The 14,451-nt window shown below is 43.2% G+C and overlaps 1 protein-coding gene across 9 annotated transcripts in view; it reads left to right on the top strand.

Moving 5' to 3' along the window:
- RUFY3 (RUN and FYVE domain containing 3) overlaps positions 1–14,451 on the top strand; it is an 80,693-nt gene continuing 66,242 nt past the window's right edge. For 5 of the 9 annotated variants that reach the window (XR_007356506.2, XM_048848997.2, XM_048848999.2 and 2 more), the window contains exon 1: positions 1–365. Coding sequence is in view for 8 of the 9 variants with exons in the window: in XM_048848997.2 (XP_048704954.2) it covers positions 14–365 (352 nt within the window). In the remaining variant the exon portion in view is untranslated. Of the gene's footprint in view, positions 366–11,599; positions 12,290–14,451 lie in introns of those variants that run through there. The other 4 variants (XM_048848998.2, XM_048849000.2, XM_048849002.2 and 1 more) reach the window with 4 other exon arrangements.

The following is a 14,451-nucleotide window of genomic DNA, read 5'->3' as shown; positions in this document are numbered from 1 at the left end:
GGGGCCGGTGTCCATGGCGGAGGCGGGCTGGCGGTGGCGGCCCCAGGTCGGCGGGGAAAGTTGCCCGGACGGAGCCGGCGCGGCGCGGCCCCCGACCATGGAGCAGCGGGCTGGGCGCAGCCCCTCGGTCGGGGGGCTGGAGGCCGCGGACGGGGATGGGGAAGCGGCGCCGGCGCCCCCCGAATCCCCCCCCTATTTCCTGCTCTATCCGGGCCATCGAGGCGCCGCGCCGCCCGGGCTGCTGCCGCCGCAGAGCGTGTGGAGCCCCCCCGGCGGCGGCGGCGGCGGCGGCGGCGGCGGCGCCCTGCCCGTGCTGCTGCTGAGCTCCCCGGGGCCCGCGCCGGGGCAGGACAGAGCCGGCCCCCGTGAGTAGCAACCCCCCGCCCTCAGCACCGCCCCCCACCCCCGCCGGGGCGTCTCCTTCCCTCAGACCCCCCTCCCCCCGCACCGCACCCGGGGGGGCCGGCACCCCCGCCCTCAGACCGCCCCCGTACCGCACCGCACCCGGGGGGGCCGGCACCCCCGCCCTCAGACCGCCCCCGTACCGCACCGCACCGCACCCGGGGGGGCCGGCACCCCCGCCCTCAGACCGCCCCCGTACCGCACCGCACCCGGGGGGGCCGGCACCCCCGCCCCCAGACTCCCCGCACCCGGGGGGGCCGGCACCCCCGCCCTCAGACCGCCCCCGTACCGCACCGCACCCGGGGGGGCCGGCACCCCCGCCCTCAGACCGCCCCCGTACCGCACCGCACCCGGGGGGGCCGGCACCCCCGCCCTCAGACCGCCCCCCGCTAAGCCTGGTGCCCTGCATGGCTCCTTTCTCCTTCCTCGGCTTCCAGACCCCGAGTCTCCTCCCCCCAGTTCAGGAGCTCCAGCTCCCTTACACAGGGATTCCCTGACCCTTTCCCCCTTTCCTCCTCCCCCCCCCCAGTTCACCTGCCCAAAGTCTCTCCTTCTCAGACACCCCTGGACTTGAACTTGGGTCTGGATGGTGGTGGCATCTGCAGAGCCTTCCTTTCCCCTTCTTCCCTTCAGCTTACTGGCACCCTTTCAACAAGGGGGGCGCGCAGGCAGACTCCCCTTGGCCTGTGATAAACCCCTGGGGCATGGGGATGCATGCGTCCGAGAGGGATAAGAGGCAAGGGCGGGTTGGGTTTCCCATTTTAAAAGAAAACTAGTTTCATGGCCGAGGAAGGAGGTAACACATCTGGCCAAGGTAACTTATGTTAAGCTGTGCTCTGGTGGAAATGTTTGTACTCTGTTTCTGAAAAAGATATTGACTATTTAAGATAGCATGGTGGGCTGACTACTTTGTAATTAGAGGAGAGGAGGGCAAAGCTGCACTTCTGTGAATTATTTTTGATTTATCACTTTGATTCATTCCATTCAAATATGTATGAACCCTGGGGATCAGTCATTTCTGGCGGGAAAGAGTTAGTAGTATCCAGAGAGTAACGACACCATTGGGTATGGGTATGGGGAAATCACACCAAAACTCCTTGGAAATTGGTGGCAGAATCTTCAGAAGAAGGGGGCCTATTGCGCTCCCTCCATCCTGTCACTGTCCTCTCCTTAACAGGAGAGTGAATGAAGTGTATGTATCCGAGCTGAAGACGGGAGGCCTTGAACATTGTGGAAGATACATTGAAAGGAGATGCTTCAGTATGCGTGGCTGCATGAAATGCTCATCCACAGACTCAGTTACCATGTTAAAAAATAATCATGAGCCTCGTCTCTCCCCTCCCCTTCCCTCGTTTTGGGGAAGGAGCTCTCAGTCCTTTGAAGTTTAATTGGGTAGCTACATTGCCATGCTTGGAGGAGAGGATGGATATGGGTTCTCAGGAAAAGGCTGGCTTCGACTGCCTGCCTCCTGCCACTGTGTCCTAAAGCAAATCAATATTATACAGGGTCTTTTTCTCCACTTGACAAGGCTAGTAATTGTGTGGGATTATTTTGCAGTCTGTTTGTGACTGGGAATAGGTTATTTGTTGTGTTTTAGCAAAGGCTGGTTATAGGGTGGAAGTGCCTAACCTGCCCTGTTGCAAGCATACAGTGTCTACAAAGAGGAGTTTAGCATACTCCAAGGTTTTCTGGTTAATGTGTCGCATTTTATATAGTGCTTTTAATCTTCAAAGTGTCTTGCGAACATTAATTTTTGCAACACCCTTTTTGAGTGGGTCTCTACTGTGCAAATGGGGAAACTGAGGCAGGGATCTTAATGGGTTTGCCCAAGCCTGAGGGAGTCAAAGCCAGTATAAGAACTCAAGAGTCCCTAGTTCATTACCCTCTTCCCTTCCTAGGTGTTGTTCTGCAACAGCTGTTGGTAATACAGAAGTCTTTGGAAGAAGCCTAGTGACATAGCAGGAAGTAAAGGGAAGAGGAAATATAAATTGTTCCCATGGTGCTGCTTGTCAGCTTCTCCTGGGTCAAACTTGCATGCAGGTCAGCATTCTTCATCCTCGCTCTCATTCTCACTTTCTCCATCACAGGCAGTAGCAAGACTTGCTCATTCGCTGTCTGGGCAGTAGCAGCAAACTTTTCTGCCAAGTCTCACTTCTTTGGTATGAACAATAAAACAGTGTTTACAGTTTTTTCCGGAGGGATTTGCTTTACCTTTCAGTTCAGGGACTAGCCCTACTTCCCTGCAGACTCTGTGGCCTGAGAGGCTTCACAACTTCTTACAGTATCCCTGAGTGGTTATAATTATTATTATAGTAGTAGTACAGTGCTCTGTGAGGTGGGTATGTTTATTGATGGGGTGGTCTATAAAGATGTTGCAGAAATGCCTTGAGTGGTGGGTCTGGCTTTCATAAAACAATTCACAAGTGCTTTCTTACGTCTCTAGAGTGAAATAAAAGTTTTGTTTGTGCTCTCCTGAGCTGGAAAAGGATGTGTGCCAAAACATTTCAAAGGTAAAAGTCCCAAAGCCAACATTCAGGTTCCCCAGCCAGGTTTTTTCCCCCAGTGTGCTGTGTCAGCGTAGGAAGCTTAACTGCCCCAGCCGGTTCAGGAGGCCACCAGTAGTTTGCAATATTTTATTTACACCCTCCCCAAATTTAGGATAGCTGTTTTTATCTGGTCCTGATTAGCCCAGACTCTGCTTTCCTCATCAAGCCTCACCTATGCTTTCAGGATTAAACCAGGGCAATTAATCCCTGTCACTTTCTATCATTTGTTGTTAAGACCACCTAGTTGATTCCCAGGTGTCAGGATCGTCTGGTGCTCATTTGTTTCCCAAAAGAAAGTGAGAAAGGAACTTGAACAGAGAGAGGCTTCAGCATAAATATATATAAAGCAGAGGGAGGAAAGAAAAGAAAAAGATGATCTTCCATAAGCTATTCATATCAAAATTGTACCACATGCAGTATGAGTTTTATAGACTACAGAAATCTCCCCTAACATATCTACCCCACAAAGCAGCAGGCCATTCAATCACAGAAGACCTTGGTGTTGATAATAGGGGAGTCCATATGTGATGGTGAACTCTAGCCTTGTTTCACTGAGACTTTTTAAATATCTCTTATTTGTATTATCATGGCTTGAGGCAGCCCCTGCATCAGACAATATTTTTATTCCTTATGATCCTACACAACCAGCATTGAAACTTTTGCTTGTGTGTGTGGTTCTCCTGGGTTCCCTAATCTTTGCTACTACCATCATTTTAAAAATTAAGGTAAACTAAGGAGTAGTAAGATTACTTCTGTATTTTGCATTTACAGTGCCTTTCAATCAAGAATCTAAAAGCACTGTGTAAACCCTAATCCCTCCAGCACAGCAGTAAAGGGAGAGAAGAGTTTTAAGGACAACTAATGGGAAGGGGCAAAGAGTCCTGTGGCACCTTATAGATGAACAGACGTATTGGAGCATAAGCTTTCGTGGGTGAATACCCACTTTGTTGGATGCAATGGGAAGGGTATTTCCTGGCAATTAATGAATATGGGAGTTGGGGGATTAAGGTATATAAAAGGCCCTTTTCCCAGCAATTAATGATCAGCTGGGCTATGTCTCACATGGAAGTTATGGTTGTTATAAACAAGAAATTAAGTACTTTCTGCTGAAATGTAGTTTGTCATGGATATGGCATTCTGTGTACATTGGAAGGCTCTTACTAGTAAATGGCCAGTACACAAATCATCAGAAAAACTGTACTCCAAAATGCTTTGAAGGCACATTTAATTCTTAAAAAGAAAAGGAGTACTTGTGGCACCTTAGAGACTAGACTAACAAATTTATTTGAGAATAAGCTTTCGTGAGCTACAGCTCACTTCATCGGATGCATGCAGTGGAAAATACAGTGGGGAGATTTTATATACACAGAGAACATGAAATAATGGGTGTTACCATACACCCTATAACGTGATCAGGTAAGGTGAGCTATTACCAGCAGGAGAGAAAAAAAACCTTTTTGTAGTGATAATTAAGGTGGGCCATTTCCAGCAGTTGACGACAAAAACGTGAGGAAGGGCGGGGGGGGGGGGGGGGGGGGCTCAGGGGAATAGTTTTACTTTGTGTAATGACACATCCACTCCCAGTCTTTATTCAAGCCTACTGTAATGGTGTCCAGTTTGCAAATTAATTCCAATTCAGCAGTCTCAGAATTGGAATTAATTTGCAAACTGGACACCATTACATTAGGCTTGAATAAAGACTGGGAGTGGATGTGTCATTACACAAAGTAAAACTATTTCCCCATGTTTATTCGCCCCCCCTCGCCCTCCTCACACGTTCTTGTCAACTGCTGGAAATGGCCCACCTTGATTATCACTACAAAAGGGTTTTTTCTCTCCTGCTGGTTATAGCTCACCTTACCTGATCACTCTCGTTACAGTGTGTATGGTAACACCCATTGTTTCATGTTCTCTGTGTATATAAAATCTCCCCACTGTATTTTCCACTGCATGCATCTGATGAAGTGAGCTGTAGCTCATGAAAGCTTATGCTCAAATAAATTTTAGTCTCTAAGGTGCCACTAGTACTCCTTTTCTTTTTGTGGATACAGACTAACACCACTGCTACTCTGAAACCTGTCATTTAATTCTTGGTGTTCATATTATATTTAACTGTGTTCTTTCATATAGGAGTTTGTTTGTGGGAGAAAATGTTTTTTACTTTATAGTGAGATTTGTACTAATGAAGGGGGAACTTTATATTGGTCTACAGTCAAGCTGGAAATTAAAGTGGCCAGTAGCTTTGTAAATTGCATGAGGGAATGCTGTAATACAGTGGTTTTCAACCTGTGGTCCACGTACCCCTGAGGGTCTGCAGACTATGTCTAAGGGGTCCACGAAAGGTTGTCATTACAATAGAACAGTGTTTTTCAAACAATGTCAAATTTTCAAAGGTGTCTGCACCTCCATTTGAAATTTTTTAGGGGTCTGCAAATGAAAAAAGTTTGAATAGAAGAGGGAAGGATGTAGATACTGTATTTTAGCAACTGAAGAAAGTGAATTATATACATTTGAGACGAAGGGTACTTCTACATTTGAGCTGAGAATTGAGTCGCAGCTCAAGTAGCCTATGCTAGCTCTGCTTGAGCTAGTGCCATGGGCGGCGGGTGAACCCCCGCTTTGGGGAGGCTAGCCCACTGGCTGCAACCCTTCTGCCCAAGGCCCTGCCCACTGAGCCCCGAACACACACACACACACACCCCATAACAGGAAGAGCCCTGAGGGCCTCCCTGTGACTGGAGGAGCCCCGGCCTACCCAGCTCAGCCACGTCTGGCCATCCCCGAGCGCCAGTCTGGTCCCAGACACGCTGGGCTGAGCCACCTCCACACACCCCAGCCACGCCGGGCTGAGTTGCCGACCATGCCGGGTGGCATCGCTGAGCCCTGAGGCGAGCTGCTGGACCCCCCCGCACCTGGCCGGACCCCCACCTCCCTGCCTGACCAGCCCCAGCACATGGCCGAGCCTCCTCACTCCCCCCGCCAGACCCTCCTGCTGGCTTGCTGCGTTCCCTCCTCACTTTCCCACTCCCAAGGAGGAGGGATACTGCAAGCTGCTGCAGATAGGCAGCAGCAGACGGTGAGGGCTACAGGAAAGGGGCAGGGCCACTATGGCCCAGGTGTTAGCCTTCTGTGGCCCAGGTGTTAGCCTTCCCTGGCCTATTATACCTGCCACCCATGGCTAGAACCTAAAAATAGCTGTGTGTCCATGAAAGCACAGATGACCACTTGGGCTAGCTGGTCCGAGTACAATCCTGCCCGACCCCTGAGTACATGCTCGGGTGGATAGCCTGAGCCACCATGGGCACACTGCTATTTTTAGGTGCTAGTCTGAGAAGAGCTAGCATGAGTACATCTACACAAACTGGGAATCACAACTCCCTGCTCAAATGTAGATGACCCTAAGAGTACGAATGGAAAACTTGAGGAGACTGGGGAAAGGGAGGCTTGTAAACTGTAAAGCTACTTAAGTTTAGAGTTGAAAATTCTGAAAATATAAAGTATGTTCATGATTTGTAAATAACTGTAGTCTTGGTCACTATTTGCTAAAGTTTGTTAGATGGCTACAATGTCAATCTTGTACACAATATACACTATGCTGCTAGATTTACAAATAAACTAAACTAAAACATGGGCTATCTAGGCTTGTTAGTTACAGCATAATGTTAGTAATACCAGGGCTGCAGGTCTGAACTCCATGCTTGCCATGACCTGATAACATATTGGGCCTATGGTGACAGGTGTGCTAAGAATAGCATGAAGATATTCAGAGATGCTGAAGAACAGACACCAAGAATTTATCCTACAGTATAACAATTTTATTTTGTGTAGTGACTACTACTTATGTCCTTGTCACAAACTAGATGTTTTTCCAGAACCATGTACAAGTGATGGCTCTTTCCATTGCAGCTGCAAGTTCCTCCTTCATACAGGTCTCCCCAAGGGGCAGGCAAATGAGCAGATGCTCCGTTGTCTGCACTTTACTGTACTCACATATATGTGTAGTTGGTTTTTTGTGTGTTTTTTTTTTAATTCAACAGCAATGTGGTCTAGGATACAATGTGTACAAGTCCAGCATAGTGACTTACACACATTGCATCCCAGACCACATTATGCTGAATTTAAAAAAAAAAAAAGTAGCAGAGGGAGAGAGAAACAGTAAGGGCAAAGAAAGGCCAAGATACTTATGTCTTCAGCTGAAACTTGAACTGAGATGAAGAGTTAAGACAGAGAGATCATGAAAGCTGTTCATGCCAACAGGAGCTGCTGTTGGATGAACGCTAGTCAGACTGTTCCTCCAAGAGGCAAAGATGCAGCCAGTGCTAGACAAGCAGAGAGAACAGGTCGGAGAATAAAATTTATTTAGGTGAGGTGAGCTGCAGTAAATCCATAGAAGGTTTTTAAAACAAAAACTAAGAGCCTGATTGAGCTGCCTTTACTCTGCAGAATTCCTGTTGGCTTCCAGTGGGAGGCCATCTGATCATGATGGCTCTGGTAGCTTCTTCCTTCCCCTTTTTCAGTTTTACTTTTAGTAACATAGGTATTCTAAATTCTGAAACACCTTTGCTGCACAAAGAGAAAAGTCTGTCACTGTATTTATGGAAGTAATGGATTCCATCTCTTTTCTTGAGCCTAGAAAATTCTTCACTCCTGCCCTTTTGTATTTTTAACCTGCTGGACTCAAATTGCAAGAGACGTACTGCACATGTGCCTCGTATGTGGAAGGTGAAAATCCTGGCTCCCTGTCTTACTGCAGCAAAGAAATGAAGGGTTGAATTCCGCGTATGGCCCCATTCAGGGTGGGGGCTGATTATCCTATAGCATGTGACCTATAGAGAGAGTTGGCTGGTGAATATTTTATGCAGAAAAGATAGTTTTGGGGAGTGTATGTGTGTGGAAGATATATTAACTCTTGAACTGGGGGGGTGGGCATGCTGCTATTGTCATTGAGGTACAGCATTGAAAGCAGGAGCGGAGATATGAGGGAAATCGTGCAAAAGGTGATTATTTTGCCACCTGCCTTTCTATATCCTGCCAAGTTAAAAGGTGAAGGAAAAGATATTGGACACCAGGAACAGAATGTCAAGGTTGTAGTTCTGTCTGCAAGTGGCATAGATGGGGAATGGGGAAAACTGATTGATTTTTATCAGGATTTATTTAATTTGGAAACATAGGAGCTGCCAGTTTGGATCAGACTGATGTCCTGTCTAGTCTTATAGCCTGTGCGGCCATATAAATTGATCAGAGGGACACACAAGAAACTCTGTGGTGAAAAGTATGGAGTAACTTGTCTGTAGGGGAAACTTCTTCCTGATTCCTGGCAGTTAGTGGTTGGTTTTCTATTGTGAGGAAACTTGTAGACGTATATGCTGTACAATTTTATCCTGTTTGCAGTGTTGCCTGGATCTTCTTTTGGAGTGGTTACACTTAATTTAGAACCCATTATTATGTATATGAGTACTTTATCTTCATTGAATCTCATCTGTCAGTGTTGTACAATTACCTAGCATTGGTCGGTTGTTTTGTAATTCCTCAGTCTTCTGCCGTCTTGAATAACCAAAATAATGTTGTCATCCCAAAACTTTGCCGTTTTATTCTACACCCCTTCTCCACATCTTTATGGTGAGTTGGTAGGCTCTGTATGGTTAAGGCTGTAACTCAGTTTTTATTGCAAGCCTGGTTTTTGGCTTGTGAACTAAAATTTCACACTAAGTAGAGTGTTGCCGTGAGAAGTAATATGTGAGGTTTGTGCGTAAGTTAGAATTTATTCCCTTACATCTGAAGTGGACAATGGATTCCTGATTTGTCACTTTAAAAGTAGAAGTACTTACTGAAGTTAAAGTTCTTCTTTGTCACATTGTAATAAAGAAAGGAGAGGAAAGAAAAATATTGGCCTGCCCTATTGGACTAATCTAGTTGATATTTAATGCATAGGACCAAAGTTTAAAGTAAGTTCTATTATCCAAAGTTAACATTTTAAATAGTAATGGTAGAATGGATTGGCTTGCTTTCAGATGTTTGATTCATTTAGTAAAACTGAACTTAATTTTTAAATTTTTTTACAGAACTGTAGTGTTTGTCAGTTGCTTAAATCTTTGATCTGGAATTCCTAGCTTTCAAATATTTTGGTAATGCCAGCATTTTTACAATACCTTTAACATATTCTAGCTACTTCCAGCTTAACGAAGTGATACCCACTGTTAGCCTCCTTCACCATTTAGACACTTTTTCTGTCCCTTGACCAGTTTCTGAGCCATGATAAAGTTTTACCTCTTGCCCTGTGATTGATTTGTGTTTTAATATCTCAGTGTTTATGGAAAAACAAAAAATATTTATCATTTTCCCCTATTCTATTAGCTTTTGAGGCACAGTGTTTGTATACAGAAGCCATGTTTGCCCCTATTGTATTGTGTGAACATGGTTGTTTTATAGCTCTGTTTTTAGTTGTTTCAACTGATTTTTCCTGATATTAAATTAAGGTTCTCTGGGTAATGAATTCCAGGATGTCCACCCCTTAGTGCTCTTTTAAAGATAACTACAGTTTTTGCTCTCCAGTATAGTAGCTGATTTTTGTCATACAGTATATTATATACTTTTGTTAGCAACTTTGCCGTGCTGTTCTTTTAGAACTCTTGAATGTTGTCGATATCAATTTACACTTAAAATATATTTACAAAGAAAAGGTCTAAACATTTTTTTTAAATAAAAGGTCAGGACTTCTCTGGAATTGGTATACATGAAAGTTCTGGTGAACACTAAAATAATTCTCAGGGATTCAAAAACGTATCAAATACCTTTAAAAATAACTCGGCCAATCTTTCAGATAAAATACTCAAAGGTTCCATTCTTTGTTGAAGATGATTGGATAAAATAATTAGAGTTTCTAGGCTAGGTGTAGTTGAGATTATTTTTTAAAAAGGTAGGACAGCTTTACGAAGAGGAAAAAAAAATCCATTTTACAAGTGCCATTTAAGGACCACTGTTGGTCAGAATTCAGGTTTTGTATTAAAAGTATCAACAAAGCAAAATTAGGTTTAACAATTTTTTTATATTGATTGATTTTGAGTGGTTTTGTTGTTCAAACATTCTGCTCTAGTACTTAAAGTATAAACATTGAAGTGTTATGATATTGTGTTTGAACTTGAAAACAAGACTGACTAAATAAAGAGACTGGCCCGTCTAGTTTCATTGTCCAGGGTGGTGGTGGTGATAAAATCCCAACATTAAAACTGGAGATATTTGCTGAGTTTTTACTCTTTCGTCAACATGGTAAACTACTGTTAGTGTTTTAAAAAAAGAGTTGCTTTCTCTGAGAAAGCTACCTATAATTTTTGCCATGTGCGCTGTGTATTATATCACTAAAACAATACACAAGAGAACTATTTATTTTACCTTAAAGGGGGCTGCGTACGTATTCTAACTAATTAGTTGCCACACTCCTGGTTAATATTGGCAAGCAACTTCTTTTCATTGCCTGTTGTTATACGCTATTGCTGACTTTTTTTTCCCCCCAGTTCCATAAATATAGTGAAAACTAACTTGGTGACTGTTTTCTGTTCCCTTTTTTGAGTCACATTTATTGGGGAGCTGATTTTTGTAGTGAAATGTCATGTGTTTCTGCATTTCAAACTACTGTACTAACATTTCTATGCATCCAAATACATAATTCAGGTGTTTCTGTTTAAATTTGATTTTGCAGGAGGGAGGGCAGTTTTCTATGTAATACTTTTTTATTCATGTAGTTTTAAATGTAAAATGCCTCTAGGTTGCCATATTGTGTTGATGTGGGGGCAGGTAGTTCATATGTAATACTGCAGTCACTGAGGACTGGAATTAATATAAATCTTATTTAAAATTATTAAAAACCACATAAGGTTATTGTCTGGTGTTATATATATACCCTAAGTGGTGGCTATGTCCTGTCATGTAGATTACCATGGTTAGGCAGTGACCTCGAGATCATGGATTTCTTGAGGTACCGGCTTGGGTAGAAGGTCTCAGGCACAGCGTAGACTGCAATTCCCACCTCACAGGAGGCATGTTAAGGTTGAGGGCACGAGGAGTCAAATTACCTGAAAGGTACCAGACAGGGTTACCATTTTGTTCTTTTAAAAGTATCTTTCAATTTTTACTTCTTGTTCAGTGGTAACAGCTTTTATTTGCACTTACCCAAAGTTGCACCAGTTTTTAATGGAGAATTTTAATTTTTAGTTAGCGATCTGGCCTTTATAATGTGTATTACCACAAAAAAAAGTGAAGGCTAAAATCTGGGTCAATGATGCGCTGCAAACACTTAAAACTAGAAGGTTTGTTCAAATTTGTTTTACTATCTGAGAGTAAATCCACGTAATATTTGTTTAGATGGGAAAGTTCAGTTTAAAAGGTAGTTTTTGAGAAACTTAAACTCACTCAATCGTAATTTGCACACCCATTTGATTTATATAGAAGCACTCCGGCACGTGGAAGGAATACAAATCTCTTTGTAGTCATCAAACAGACGCTCCACTCCTTTGTACTATGAGAGGGACTGATGAGAAATATGTGCATTATGTTGATCGCAGATTGACTAGCATAGTCTGAAAAGAGGCTGTGGACAATGAGAGCAAGATCAGCCTAATTGCTCTCCCTGCATCAGCAGCATCTATAGAGCATCCTGGGAATTGCTTGCCCTACGATCTGAGCAGCTGGTCACATGAGTCTGAATTTTCAGTTCAGTTCATTAGTCAGCCATTTTGGTCAACACCCTGCTTGCTGCGCACAACCAATCCTATTAGCACTCTGTGTCCAGGCTTCTCTGGGGGAGAAAGAGACTAGTAGTGATTCTAGCAATTCTGGATATCTTTTCCTATAGACTTATATTATTTTGGTTTTTCTCTTCTTAGTTTTGGTAACTAGCCAAGGAAGCTTTTTCTTTTATGCAGTGACCAGGTTTTCTGTGGTTGCTTAGGATTAATAGCATCTAGCACAGCTGAAGAGAAAGATAGTTGGGGAAGAGAAAAGAGGAGACTGAAGAGGAGCATCACTTATACTTTGCTGTATATATGAAAAAGCTACTGCAGTTTGTGTGATTTGAGCATATTTGTTCTTACACAGCAAGGTGGTATTTCTTATCTTCCTCAGAAGGCTTTTCCTTTTAGTTCTTTTTTGTTGTGCCAGCTGAGTCATCATGTCTGCCTTGACGCCTCAAAGCGATATGCCAACCCCCACTACAGACAAGATCACACAGGCTGCCATGGAGACCATCTATCTTTGCAAATTCCGAGTATCTATGGATGGAGAATGGCTCTGCCTGCGCGAGCTGGATGACATCTCACTTACCCCCGACCCAGAACCTACCCATGAAGGTATGGTCCAGTTCTCTACATTGGGAGCCCTGCAGCCATCTCATTGTTACAACTACAGACTGTGGGGGGGCGAGGGGGAGAGAGAGGAGGGGTTTCACCATTCAAGGGCTTACATAATCTGGAAAACATGACCAAAATTGTATATGGCTTAGCCAAAATTATATTTATTTTTATATAATATATAAAATTGTGACAAGATTCTGAAGTATCTTTTATGATCAGACTTCTTTCTAGAGGGTCATTGTTATGTTGTTGTTTTTGTTTTATTTAGAAGCCCAAAGTTGCATCATAAGAGATGAGGTTCTGTATTGTCATGTCAGCACATGAAAGAAAATAACCTGAGTATTTTTGTAAATGATGCATTTTATCTTGATGTCCATATTTAAACATTGGTTTTTAAGAAATTTGCAGCTGTCTTGTAAACAGGCAGCGTTCAAAAATGGAGCACATCAACAAAATTCTGATTAATGTGTGATACGAGGAGAATTTTGACAAGCCCCAAGGAATTGTGCAATTATGTCTTGTATCATGTGATGATACTATCAGGAATCTTGTGCCATTATTTAAGATGGCTTTGAAGCCTGCAATATGGATGCATAAAACACATTTCTGTCTTTAATGTTCTAAGGGAACTAATGATTATTTGTGATCTGGCTGTGATGAGAGAAATTTAATGTACAGGACAAGTACAGTGAAGTTGGGAAATAGAACCAATGTAAAGCTTTGCAAGAATAAAAAATAAAACAAAACAAAAAAACCCCACACATTCTCTTCCAAAAAATAATAATGGTAAATAATGCGTGGAAGCATTTTACTCTGTTTACTTGTGATCCAGTAGTCACTTAGCACTGAATCCTGCAAAGTGCTGACCTCCCACTGAAATGACTGACACCAATCAGCAGAAACCTTTCAGTATTAGGCCCCTTGTTCAGTAACTATCATGATGTAAATCCATGCCAAGCCACTTGACATTGCCATTGTCAAATAGTAACATCTTATTTTGATATTTTGCTAGATGGGATTTCTTTTGTATGGAATTGCTCTTGAAATTAATTAAGATTCTCCCAGGTTAAAAAAAAAATATAATTTAAACTTCACCTGTCAAACATTTTCAGGGATAGAAATCCATTAGCTCTGATTTACTCACAAAGGCAAAGTAATTCAGACTGATGGTAGCAAGAGGCTTCAAAATAAGAGGCTGAAACTCCATCTTAAGTGTGTCCCATTGTGCTTAGGTGCTGCAGCACACACGTTTGAGACTCCTATGGTATCTGAAGTCATACAAATATTGGGAGATGTAAGGATGAACAGACGTACTTGACTTAGAATTTCTGTACTGTTGTTTCTCTGTATGTCAGCCTTAACCTTATTCTAATGTTCTTTGAATTTATTTCATTTTTCTCTTACGGTATTTGCTTTTCATAGAACGTTCTTTGGAGTAGTGTGGGTTGGTGTGATAAAACATAGCTACCCTTTTGAGCTGTTACAATACATCATCTTCATGCTGTTTTGGGAAACTTGGTGTACTACTAATAGTGGAGATGGGAAAACAGGAGGTTGTCGTGGCTTTGGAAAACCTATTCAATCAGATCTTGATTCTGTAACCTATGGATTGTTTAGATCCAGGTCCCACTGCATATAAACCCCCAAAGTTAATGATGGAATAGAATTTGAATGATTTCAGTTTTGGCCCTCTTCTTCTTAACAAATTTCATATTGATCAAAAGTACTATTCACAGAAGATGTTGAGAATATATCCTACTTACCTAATATCTCTCTTTACATCCCTTCATTGGCTCCCTCTTATCTATTGCATCAAACATAAGCTACTTGTCTTCACTTACAAGGCCTTTCACATCCTATCCTGACCCTACCCATCATCTCTCATTTACTATTGAAAGGTAGACCTCCATCTCGCAAGGATGCCAGCCTCGCTTACTTGTTAAATATTCAAACAAGCACCTTTGTGGTTTTTCCATGCTGCCCCTCACACTTGGGAGGAGCTCCCCATAAACATCCACAAACTACCTTATTATCCTCTGTCAAGGCTAATCCCCCTCTGTCACTTTGAGTACAGAAGGTGGGGGCCCGCCAGGATTCTAAAAATTAATACTTGCCACTCCAGGCTTGTCTTAAACTCCCAAGGTTACAGCTTTTCTCTG

The sequence above is a fragment of the Caretta caretta genome, chromosome 4 (genome assembly GCF_965140235.1).
Source record: "Caretta caretta isolate rCarCar2 chromosome 4, rCarCar1.hap1, whole genome shotgun sequence".
Taxonomy (NCBI): Eukaryota; Metazoa; Chordata; order Testudines; family Cheloniidae; genus Caretta; species Caretta caretta.
Note: the sequence above shows the minus strand (reverse complement) of the source record. Positions and strands in the feature narration are given on the sequence as shown.